The 11,823-nt window shown below is 34.9% G+C and overlaps 1 protein-coding gene across 3 annotated transcripts; it reads left to right on the top strand.

Moving 5' to 3' along the window:
- Positions 1-5,188: 5,188 nt before the first annotated feature.
- LOC147394604 (6-phosphogluconate dehydrogenase, decarboxylating 2) lies at positions 5,189-8,197 on the top strand. Of its 3 annotated transcripts, none has more exons than XM_086453821.1 (2): positions 5,189-5,348; positions 6,370-8,197. In XM_086453821.1, exon 2 carries the CDS (start codon positions 6,379-6,381, stop codon positions 7,846-7,848), a length of 1,470 nt encoding a protein of 489 aa, XP_086309947.1. In that variant the 5' UTR covers positions 5,189-5,348; positions 6,370-6,378; the 3' UTR covers positions 7,849-8,197. The 3 variants fall into 3 exon arrangements, with proteins under 3 accessions (XP_086309947.1, XP_086309949.1, XP_086309948.1); XM_086453823.1 differs by lacking the exon at positions 5,189-5,348 and adding an exon at positions 5,509-6,185; XM_086453822.1 differs by lacking the exon at positions 5,189-5,348 and adding an exon at positions 5,509-6,294.
- The last annotated feature ends 3,626 nt before the right edge of the window (positions 8,198-11,823 follow it).

The following is an 11,823-nucleotide window of genomic DNA, read 5'->3' as shown; positions in this document are numbered from 1 at the left end:
GATAACAAATTGTTGGAAATGATTGGAATTACCATTGGAAAACCTAAGTGTGTGAAGAAGATAAAAATTGGGTAGTTTGGGTATTTCAAAAATATTATTAACTGAGATGAGGTTGGTTGAGGGACCATTAAGAAATAAAAATTTGACTAAATGGACTATCAAGCAACCGCCCAAAACTCAGGGACTATCAAGCACGATCTAATACATTTCCTGCTTTTTAAGACTCCTGATTGAGTACATGTTTTTATAGAGTCATGATAATCTAACGTCGCTTTTTGACACATGCCCCCATCATAGAATCATAGATCATTTGCCTCGGGATACACAAGAAAATTTTATGGTTCTATGTATCAACAAATGATTTACGATTTTGTGATGGGGGCATATGTTAGAGGGGGACGTCAGAAAATCATTGTTCAGCTATAAAATAGGAATGATGTCTATGTGGTATGCTTTAGTTGTTTTTAAAACTGGATTTCTACATTTTAAAGTCCAATGCATTTTTTTTTTAACGAAAAATTGAAGAACTTTATATAATATGTATTAATATTAAATTGCAAATGAATATTAAATCATCTATAATATAAAAAGAAATGACAAAATAATTGATTCCGAAAACCTACGAGTACTCATCAAATGGAACTTAATGGTTCTGATTCCTATTAGTTCGGTTTCATTTTAGACTTGATTCCAACCAGTTCCAATAAAAAGGGAATCGAAAGCAAGGCTTTTAGAATCAATTCCATGTAATTAAATGGGTGCCCACATTTTATGTTAATCCACACGAAAGACCATAATCAAGGGGTATGTGATCAATTTGAAAACCCATGAGGGATATCTAAGTTTCACCAAAACTTGGAGGAGTACTTCAGATTTCCCAAAAGTAAACTAATTTTATTAAGGGTATGTTTACAATGCAATCAATATGAGAGATAACCCTCTATTTTCAAATTCATGACATACTTCATTGACGTAGACATTTTGTGAGATAGTAAACTAAATGCTCTCATCTTCAACCTCAAGTAGAAAACCTATTTTATTTCAAAGAGTCATCTTTAACCTTAGGATCAATTTTTTTTTACCCTTAGTCACAGTTAGGTTTTATCTTTTCCAAATGCCCTCATATTTGACTTATAACTAAAAAACCTATTTTATCCCCTAATCCAAGTATCTTTACCTCAAGATTATTATTTTTACCTTATCTTTAACTTTTAGATTCTATTGTCTTCAACCTTCTAATCTCAATAGTAGGATAGGATGTTTGGAGAAATACATGAATGGATGTTCACTTTCCTAAAATGTCATTTTCATTCATTCAACCTGAAAATTCTTCCTACTTCAAAGTATAAACCTCGAGAATAAGATATGATTTTTGAGAAATAGAAGATGACGACTAATTTTTAAGTAGAAAAATGAAGGGTTTTCTACAAGAGATTAAGGTGAGGTTTGAAGACAACTATGCATAGATTGAAGAGCTTGAAGATTATAGATTTTCAAAAGAAAAATCAGGGGCTTTTGGTTAACTTCTTTAAAGATGATAGATTTTCTAGTAAAAAATCAAGAGATTTTGGTTGGAGATTGATGACAAGGGCTTTTCGATAATATTACATTAGTCTCTCAGAGAAACCCATGTCAAGGGGATCATGTCTTCATTTTGAAAACAAAAGGGTATATCTAATATTGACCAAAATGTAGAGAGGCATGTCTAAAGTACCCTTTCATTAATTAGTTGTACCTTAAAAAATTGTGACATTATTATTATTTTTGTATGATGGGTTCTCAATCATAGGCCCAACTAGTAGGGGTGAGGCAACTAGCATCTTAAAGCGCTATATCTCGCCTAAATCCCCATGTACAGGCAATACCCCACCAACCACACATGCCGGACAAGATAGGGGAATCCTTGTGATTAGCCAACGAGGGGACTTGAACTCAAGACCGCTTCCTTTTTGGAGAGATGCCTTGGATTGCGACGTTAGTACCTATTGATAGAACTTTTAGTATTTTAATAATTGAAAATTTAATCTATGACTCAAGAAATATTGCATATTTCTACTCATTTTATGTCAAAATACATTTTTAATTTGTAGGAGGCAAATGAAATTATGGAATATATATTGTTTCTATAAAATTTCTAAAATTTACCGTACAACTTGTAATTTAAGTTATTCTATGCATCCACCCATTATTCTTTATCAAAGTTACCAAACCTCATTCAGTCTTCTTCTTCTTACACTCTCATTCCTCCTTCCTGAATTAAAATCAATTACAATCCCACGGTCACGATTTCTTTTATTTCTTGAATCAAGATTTTCTTATTTTTCTTAATTTCAAGCCTCATCGTTGGCTACTCATAGGGATTTATCCTGACTTACTTGATATGTGTGGTTTGCGGGGTATTGCATGTACTCAAGGGATTTCGACAAGATAAGGAGTTTTACGAGACCAATTGCCTTGTCTCATTAGTTGGGCATATGGGTTCAGACAACCCCATCATTTAAAGAAAAAAAAATATTTCATACAATATTTGTGTGAAATTTTGAGAGAAAGTTGTCTTTCTTCAAAATATTTCAATTATGGGTTGGTGCCAGGATTTAGAAAATCTTTTCTAACAGCTAAGACAAAACAAAAAAACAAAAAATAAATCAAATGAAGATTTCACTTAATAGATTAGCAAATTTCCCAATAGAGATTTAATAAGGTCTTATCGAATATAAATTAAAAAATAAATGGGTGTTAAGAATTTTTTATTGGTTTTGTTATCGTGTTAAGATACCTTAATGACACCTTGGAATCAAGCATTTGAGGGTTTTTTATTAGAAAATTTTTGTTAGTGAACTCTTTATGGAAAAATCAAGTTTGGAGGTGTATTTAATGCATCTTAATGTGTACCCTTAGGGCACATGTTAACACAATTTTTATTTATTTGGAGAGCTCCTATTGGCACCCCAACTTTTACTTATTACACTCCAATTTCATAAATTATTTACTAGATCCCAAATAAAGATTAAAACACATCATCTAAACATTATAAAGACTTGGCTCAAATTATAATTTCAAAATTACAAAAGACTATAACACTTCCTTCAAGTACTTTCGGTGATTGTTTAATTTACAATTATAATTAATCTCATGAAAAATCCTAAACCCAAAAAATAAAAATCTAGTAAAAAATAAAAAGAGAGAACTTAAATATCAAAGATATTTTGATTTTAAATTTACCAATACGAATTTGTCATTTTAATACTAATGAATTCGTTACTTTAATTTAAAAATACCTACCAGCTAACACTGGAAAATGATTCATGCATATTTTGGGAATTAAAATCAACGGTGTATCAAAATCAGAATTTGGACATAATTTGTGCACATTTTGGGAAAGATCTCTATTTTTTTTATGGGTTTTAATTTGTGAGGGCAAATGTTAAAATACAATAAATACACTTTGAAAAATGGATTTTGTATAAAAAAATGCCCTTAATTTTTTTATACCAAAAATACCCTCACATTCTAATTTCCAATGTGCATTTATTGCACTTTAACGTGTGCCCTCTCTTTATTAATAAGGGTGTAATAAGTAAAACTTAAAGTGCCACTAGTAGCTCTCGTGAACTTGATCATTTGATTTTTATTTTAAGTAAGGTGGTGCGTGGAGACAAAAAAGTTGGTGGAGTGAGAACGGATCCATAATTTATATTGCCAGCTCAATAAATAACTAACTCAGAACGAATGAAAATTAAGATTTACAGAGAAAGGTCTGGTAAAATAGAAAGCATGACTGGTAAAAACCAAACCTTCCTATTATTAATATTATTGGTATCTATCCTTGTTAATGTATCGGAGAAATTGACACTACATTTACGAACTCTAAGTGAGAATTTAAATTATCGCGAGAAATGACTTACTTTTCCCTATCATTTTCTCCAAATCTTCGTTTATTATGAAGTATTTTTTTTGGGTATTTTAGAAACACCCCCCCCTAAAATTTGGTGATATTAAGTTTACCCTCTTGCAAGAATAGACTTACCGTTGATCGCAAGTCAACGTTATTTTTTCTTGATGATTTAATAATGAAAATTTGATATTTACCAAAATTTATTTAGTAATATTAACTATTTAAAGAGTATTTTGAAAAAAAATCAAAATTTTATCATTAAATCATTAATAAAATGCAATTTTTAGTTTATTGAATATAAAAGAGATGTTAGAGAGACCCCCCACTAGAAAACAAGAGATTATGTCTTTTCATAAACGTGCTCACAAGTATCTTTTCATAAAATGTCCTTTAATTTCTTAGGGAGGTCCAAAGGATCTTGTCTAATGCTACCTGGAGAGATTAAATAAAAGGAAAAAAAAAAAAAAAAAAATCTACAACTAAGTTATTTTATCTAAAACAGGACGTAAAATCAATGCTCTGGAATTAGGTTGATCTCATTTTAATAGTTTTTAGGATTCTGTCTTCTCTCCAAGATACTATGAAATTCCCATTGATGCAATCAATAGTTACTTTTGAATAAACTCTGACCTTTATAGAACTAATGTTTAAACTTGCTGTCAAGGTAAGGTCTTTCAGGATGGCTTACAACTCATGATGAAGAATCGACTTCCCAATGGTACTTTCAACAAGGGCTCTCACGATAGCTCCTTACTGTATTTCATGATTGCTCCATCTCCTCCTACATTACCTCTAAAGGATACATCCGAGTTCAACACATGGAATAGTTCGGGAGGCTTGGTCCATATGAATTTTATAGGGGCTCTATGTTCGAACTTTGGGTGCAAGTTCCAAGAAGATAAGAAGGCTCTTACTGAAGCATTGTCTTGAGAGGTTGCCTCCAAGCTTTGAACTTTGAATTGGACATCACCACCTATGACTTTGATGTTCTCCAACAATTCTAAGGAAAAAAACTCATTTTGAATAAACGTTTACATCTTTCTAGTCAAAGATGATGGATGAAGGCATTGAAGGCCAACCTCTTGACCAGGGAACTCAGGGACTTCCCTTCCTATTCCAGTCCATGTTAGAAAATGCAACGTTGACTAACGGTAGGGTAAGTCTAATCTCACATTTTGAAATGGTGTAAATCTAATATCACCAATTTTATAGGGGTTGCTTCTAAAATACCCTTTTTTTGTGACTTCTGTCCTTCCGCGTTTGGTTGGAGGACATAAAGTCTCACCAGATTCGACTTTTATAACAGAGACAGAGTGAGTGAGAGTAGACGAGCGAGGCTTCAAGAGTGTCTCTGGTTCTCTCAAACTGAGTTTGTGTATAATTTATTCGATTAACTCCTTAGTTTTCTACAAAACCCATATCTTAAATTCCTTAGATTCGAGGGATTTCTCAGGTAATCTTCATTTTCTTTTGCATTGGGGACATAATAAATATTAAAAGTTTCGATTCCTCTCTATTTCTTCGGCTCTGATGTGTATTTTGATGACTTAGATCTTCTTTTTATTGAGTTTTGATTTATTAAATTAGTTTTATTCGAGAATTCCTGATCTGAGTTTTTTTGTTTTAGTTTTTTATCTGATGGGGTTTTCTATTTATGTGATTTTTGTTAATGGGTTCTGATTATAAGTTGATTCCCTTTTCTATTTGAGGATTACTAGTTTGTGATTCTTACTATTTGTTTAGTTTCATCAAAGCTTCTCATGTAGATTTGTTTGTTTAAGTATACCCATTTAACTTTTTTGGTGAATTTTATTGAAGAAATCTCAAATCTATTTTTATGGTGCTGGTTCTTATTAAAATCCTACCTTTCCTGCTTTTGAGAATCAAAGTGGTTGGATCTTACTTTTATTGGTCTTTTATTCCTGAGAGATCTCACCCACACATTGATTTTGCTTCTAAGAGTTGCATTGAAAAGTTGTGATTTTTGTGGTGTTGATTCTTATTAAAATTTCACCTTTTTAGCATTTGAGAATCACAAATGGGTTGGATCTGTCTTTCATTGGTTTTTTACTCCTGAGAAATCTCACCCACGCACTGGTCTTTGTTTCTTAGAGTTGCATTAAGAACTTGTGATTTTTATGGGGTTGATTCTTATTAAAATCCCACCTTTCCTGCCTTTGAGAATCACAAAGTGGTTGGATCTTTCTTTTATTGGTCTTTTATTCTTGAGAGATCTGACTAACAAACTGATCTTTCTAAGAACTAATATCTTGTGGATCATACTATTGAGGTGAATTTCTTTTCTAGTTATTATTTTATGGGTGATACCCTTTAGTTGAATTTCTGTAGAAGACACCGATGATGATTTCTTCTCCAAGAACGTAAATTGTGGCCTTGTTGTGAGTCAATGATCTTTGTTTCTCATTTCTATAGGTTTTGGTGAATCCTAATTCACTATCTTGCTGTCTGAACAGGAAAAACAAATGGCTGCTCCACCGTCAACCCTCTCAAGAATAGGCCTAGCAGGACTAGCTGTCATGGGGCAAAATCTCGCCCTCAACATTGCTGATAAAGGGTTTCCAATTTCTGTTTACAACCGCACCACCTCGAAAGTCGATGAGACGGTCGAACGAGCAAAACAAGAAGGAAACCTCCCCTTATTCGGCTTCCATGATCCCGAATCCTTCATTAATTCACTCCAGAAACCTCGGGTCATAATCATGCTTGTTAAGGCCGGGGCTCCAGTCGACCAAACCATCAAAACCCTATCTGTGTACTTGGAGAAAGGTGATTGTATAATTGATGGTGGTAATGAATGGTACGAGAACACTGAGAGGAGAGAGAAAGCAATGGCTGAACTGGGTCTTCTCTATCTCGGAATGGGTGTTTCAGGCGGTGAAGAAGGGGCCCGACATGGGCCTTCTTTGATGCCCGGGGGGTCCTTCGAGGCCTACAAGCACATCGAAGACATTCTTCTCAAAGTGGCAGCTCAGGTTCGTGATAGCGGTCCTTGTGTTACTTACATAGGCAAAGGAGGATCAGGCAATTTTGTTAAGATGGTTCACAATGGGATTGAGTATGGGGATATGCAACTAATTGCTGAGGCTTACGATGTATTGAAATCAGTTGGAAAGCTTTCAAATGAAGAATTACACAATGTCTTCTCAGAGTGGAATAAAGGGGAGCTTCTTAGCTTCTTGATCGAGATTACTTCGGATATTTTTGGAATTAAGGATGATAAAGGAGACGGGTATTTAGTTGACAAGGTATTGGACAAGACGGGTATGAAGGGTACCGGTAAATGGACTGTTCAACAAGCTGCTGATCTATCTGTTGCCGCTCCCACGATAGCTTCATCTTTGGATGCTAGGTTCCTTAGTGGGTTAAAGGAAGAGAGAGTTGAAGCTGCCAAGGTGTTCAAATCAGGTGGTTTTGGTGACATTTTGACCGACCAAGCTGTCGATAAGGAGAAATTGATCGATGATGTGAGGCAAGCTCTTTATGCGTCCAAGATATGTAGCTATGCACAAGGGATGAATCTTATCCGTGCAAAGAGCACTGAAAAGGGTTGGGATCTGAAGTTGGGGGAGCTCGCTAGGATATGGAAGGGAGGTTGCATTATTCGTGCCGTGTTCTTGGATCGTATCAAGAAGGCTTACGACAGGAACCCGGATCTGGCAAACCTTCTTGTTGACCCGGAGTTTGCGAAGGAAATAATTGAGCGACAGTCCGCGTGGCGACGAGTTGTTTGTGTTGCTATCAACTCGGGTATCAGCACCCCGGGTATGTCGGCTAGTCTTGCTTATTTTGATACTTATAGGAGGGGTAGACTGCCTGCTAATTTGGTTCAAGCTCAAAGAGATTATTTTGGAGCTCACACCTATGAGAGGACTGATATGCCAGGGTCGTTCCATACAGAGTGGTTCAAGATTGCTAAACAGTCAAAGATTTAGGTTTCTGTCTGTTGTCTTCTAATTGACCGAATTAGTCACTTGAGTCTAATAATGTTCCCTTGGGACTGAAAAAATTGGGTAGATAAGCTACATTTCGGTGAATTGTCTGTCCTGAATTAGATATATCGGATGAGTTGTTTGCATTTCTGTTTTTTTGAGTCTGTTGTTCGTGCCCATTTGCTGTCCTGTTATCTTTGTGATTCGTAGGAAGGTTCTAAACCCTTCTAGTTTGAAGCTCCCTTCTCTAGGATTAAAAATACCCATGTTATGTATTAGCCTCTAGGGAGCGAGCTTAGTGTTGTTTCATGTAATGTTTGATGAATAAAATTTAGGAGAACATTTCATTTCTCTTCGTCGGATAGCAAATATTCACCCCACAAGCACACCTGTTGTGTGCGCATACGAACATCGGCACATGTATACACTCAAATGTACAGACACGCACAGGCACAAACACATGCACACACACATGGAATCTTTTATAGGATTGCATAATGAATCTTTCGGGTTAACCCACTACACACAAGATATATTTTTCATTCTCCATTTGTTCGCAGCATATAGTATTCTGAAAAATATTGTTGTCTTAAGTGTTAACTAGAAAATTATTTTTCTGTTTCTTGCACGCAAATATTTTCCACAAAACTGTGTATGGCAAACCATAGAGAGCCAAAGTAGAATTGAACAACATAATCACTTTCGTCTTGCATGCAAATATGTTCCACAAAACTGTATACAATGTTAGCCTCAGCAAAAATCATTGAGGCTTACACCTTAGAGGTGTAAGGCGTACGCTTCATGCCTCACACCTCAATATGTTTGACAGCCACCAAAGTTGTGGATAAAAAATACGAATTTTTTTTTTCTTGCTTTATTTTACACAAATCCCCCCCCCCCCCCCCCCCCCCCACCCATGTCTTTTATTTATGAAAGTCTACTAAATAGAAGTGCTTTTTGTCTTCTAAACATAAGTTATCAAGAGATCTCTCAAAACCACTCTTTGAAACCTTAAAATCTCCTTACACCAAGATTTCTTCTTAGAGGCTCAAATACTCATCCAATTTTTAATCTGTCGGTTCCTACAACTTTCTTATGAAGATTGTGATCAAATAGAACCAACAAATCAAATATTTTCTAAGGTTTTCAGGTATGTGTTTTTTCTATGTATATTTTTGAATTTTTTACCTTTTTTTTTTTTCAAAATCTCATATTTCTTTCTTGTTTTTGTGTTTGATTTTCTTGTTTTTTTGTTTTATTCTACCTATTTATGATGATGGTCGATAGAAATGCTTAGAGGCAACGGATTTTTAGGTTTTTTTAATTCTTCTCTAGTTTGTAATAGGGTTTAAAACTTTATTCCTAGTTGGTTCTTAATTCTTCTCCATTTTTCTACTATATTACATTGCTACTTCCCTATATTTTTGTTGTTTAATGTTTATTTGATACTTGAAGGTTGTTTACTTGTTTATATATATATATATATATATATATATATATATATATATATTAGAACCCAAAATGCCTCAAGTACACCTTAGGTACTTTAAAACACTGGTTGGTATAAGGTGCTCCTAATAGACCTGAATGGGCTATTCTTTGCATAGTGATGTTGTCATTTTTCCTAGTTTATCCAACAAGAAAAGTTCATTTTTAAAAGTTTAGCATGTTGGGACACATGTTTGTAGGCATCAACATGCTATTAAGAACTTATTTTGAGTTTATCTTTCGGCTAACACTTGATGATGATGATGATGGTCTGCATAGTATTAAGTAGTTTCAATGTGTTCAATAATCATCTAGGGGCTTGTTTTCAATGTACGACAACAAACTCTTCGAAGGCACTAAAACATCTTTGAGTACGGAAAAAAACTTAATATTGAGATGGTTGAAAGGAGCAAATCTGGCTTGGTCATTAGACCCAATGAATATGATTCGAAATATGCTAAACTCTCTCTCGAATGTTTCTTGGAGGATTTCTCATGTATGGAGAGAAAGCACCTCAGTGGTTAATGCATTGGTCCAGAATGGAGCAGATAGGAGAAGATCTAATGTTTTCTATGATCTTGACTAATTGCCTAATATCGCAAAACAATCATTTGTATGAGACTCGTAAATTTCTATCCTTTGCAAGCCTTAGAACATTATCTGTTTGCTGCTATGGTCACTGATTTCACTCTACTGTGTTCATAAACCATGTAAACTAACCAATGCTTCTCATATTGCTTCACACTGACATTCATTTCTACCTTTTAGAATACCCATAAAGATGAAACATAGATTCTTATTATTCGGAAAGATCGAACTGTATTGCATGAAGCCACTTCTCTTACAAGAAGAAAAACATTTTCAGTTAAAAATAAGAATGGTAGATGTCATCCTATTGAGCCTGCGAATCATTTATTATGTGAAAAGTTATTACTTCATTTGAAGTTCAAATGAAGCTTATAAGTGCATTATCATTTTATGAAGGTCATGTAATTCCTATTCAAGACTAAAATAGATGTCCTGATACCCCAAATCTAAAATCATTAAAAGGCCAGCTTTTGTCTTCCCTTCAGAGTTCATCACAATTTCATAGTATAGATATTACTATATAGTTCCATATTTATTTAATTTAGAGAGATTCTATTGTGACACCAACTTTTTCTAAGAGCACACCAATTCGTATGAAATTATTTAAGAATTAGCTTGTCCAGTATCCATTCTGAGTGGAGACAAGGGTTTCAGGGAAATTATGAGATGTGTTCTCGTACTAAACACTTTTCAAAATGCAAAGGCACTCGGCACAAGAAGGCGATCATTGACAGTAAGCAATTGGTGGCGCGATGAAGGCCTACTGTTGCCTCAATGCCTATTAGGGTAGGGTCCCAAAAAAGAGAAGTCTTTTGCCGACCAAGTCGAGTGGGGAACAGTTGAGGTATGCCATGCTATACTGCGATGATGGCTCCATATAGGAGGGAATCAGGTAGGAGGAAGGGGGGGGGGGGTGATGTTTGGATTTATCTCCAGGCCCTCACGACCTAAATGAAGGATTCTTCAAAGTCCCCCAACCCCCCCACCAGGTGAACTAGAGCTGGAAGACAGCACTCACATACTGGGGTGCCATGAGTAAAAGTTGGTGCGGCAATAGAAGCTCTCTTACTTTAATTTTGATGCATTATTGTTCATTTTTTTTTTTTTTCCTTTTATTGTTACTTGCACATAAGACCTGATAATGTTGTGAAAACCATAACCATACCCATTGAAAAAAACAAAAAAACCCTTTGGTGAATATGTTGAATGCCTTTCGATCCAACCACCGTGGCCCAACGTTGTTACTGTCACTCTCACTTCATGCTACTAAGCTTTATATATTGTGTGTGAGTGTGCACTACCCATCCTCCCATCCCCCACAACACATGTACACACAAATCTTCCATATGTAGAACCTTGAGCTAGCTGAACGGACCATTATATTTATATCATGCTCCAACAAACATAATGGAACTAGAGAACATGAACATATAGACTATTCTTGCTCAATTAAGAAACATAAATAGCAACCTACTACCACTCTAGAAGTAAATTCTGAAGAAAATAAAGAGAGCTTCTATTGCCACACCAATTTTTTACTAAGAGCACCCCAAATATGTACTATATTCTTTTTTGATATCACATGAATTGGAGTGCTCTTAATAAAAGTTGGTGTGGCAATAAAATGTCTCAAAATAAAACATAGTCACTATTTGGTTTTTCTCACCTTGGTACCACTGGAAACAGAACATGTCCTCTCTTCATCTTTTTTCTTCTCCATTTGCTTTTTAGCTTTCTTCTTACATGAATAATACCTACTGTTATTATCATCTTCATCATTGTTGAAATAAGCAGTTTCATGACCACCATCACCATCCCCATATCGATGTTCTCGATGACTTGGACCAGAAGAAGCATCAGAAGCCATTGAATCATCACTATCATCATTGTCGTCATTGTCGT

This window comes from Akebia trifoliata, chromosome 9 (genome assembly GCF_017979445.1).
Source record: "Akebia trifoliata isolate Shusen 1 chromosome 9, ASM1797944v1, whole genome shotgun sequence".
NCBI lineage: Eukaryota > Viridiplantae > Streptophyta > Magnoliopsida > Ranunculales > Lardizabalaceae > Akebia > Akebia trifoliata.
This window is presented reverse-complemented; position numbering and strand designations above follow the sequence as displayed.

Excerpts from the sequence above, each read along its gene's own strand:
- LOC147394604 (XM_086453821.1), top strand. The coding sequence starts at position 6,379 with ATGGCTGCTCCACCGTCAACCCTCTCAAGAATAGGCCTAGCAGGACTA.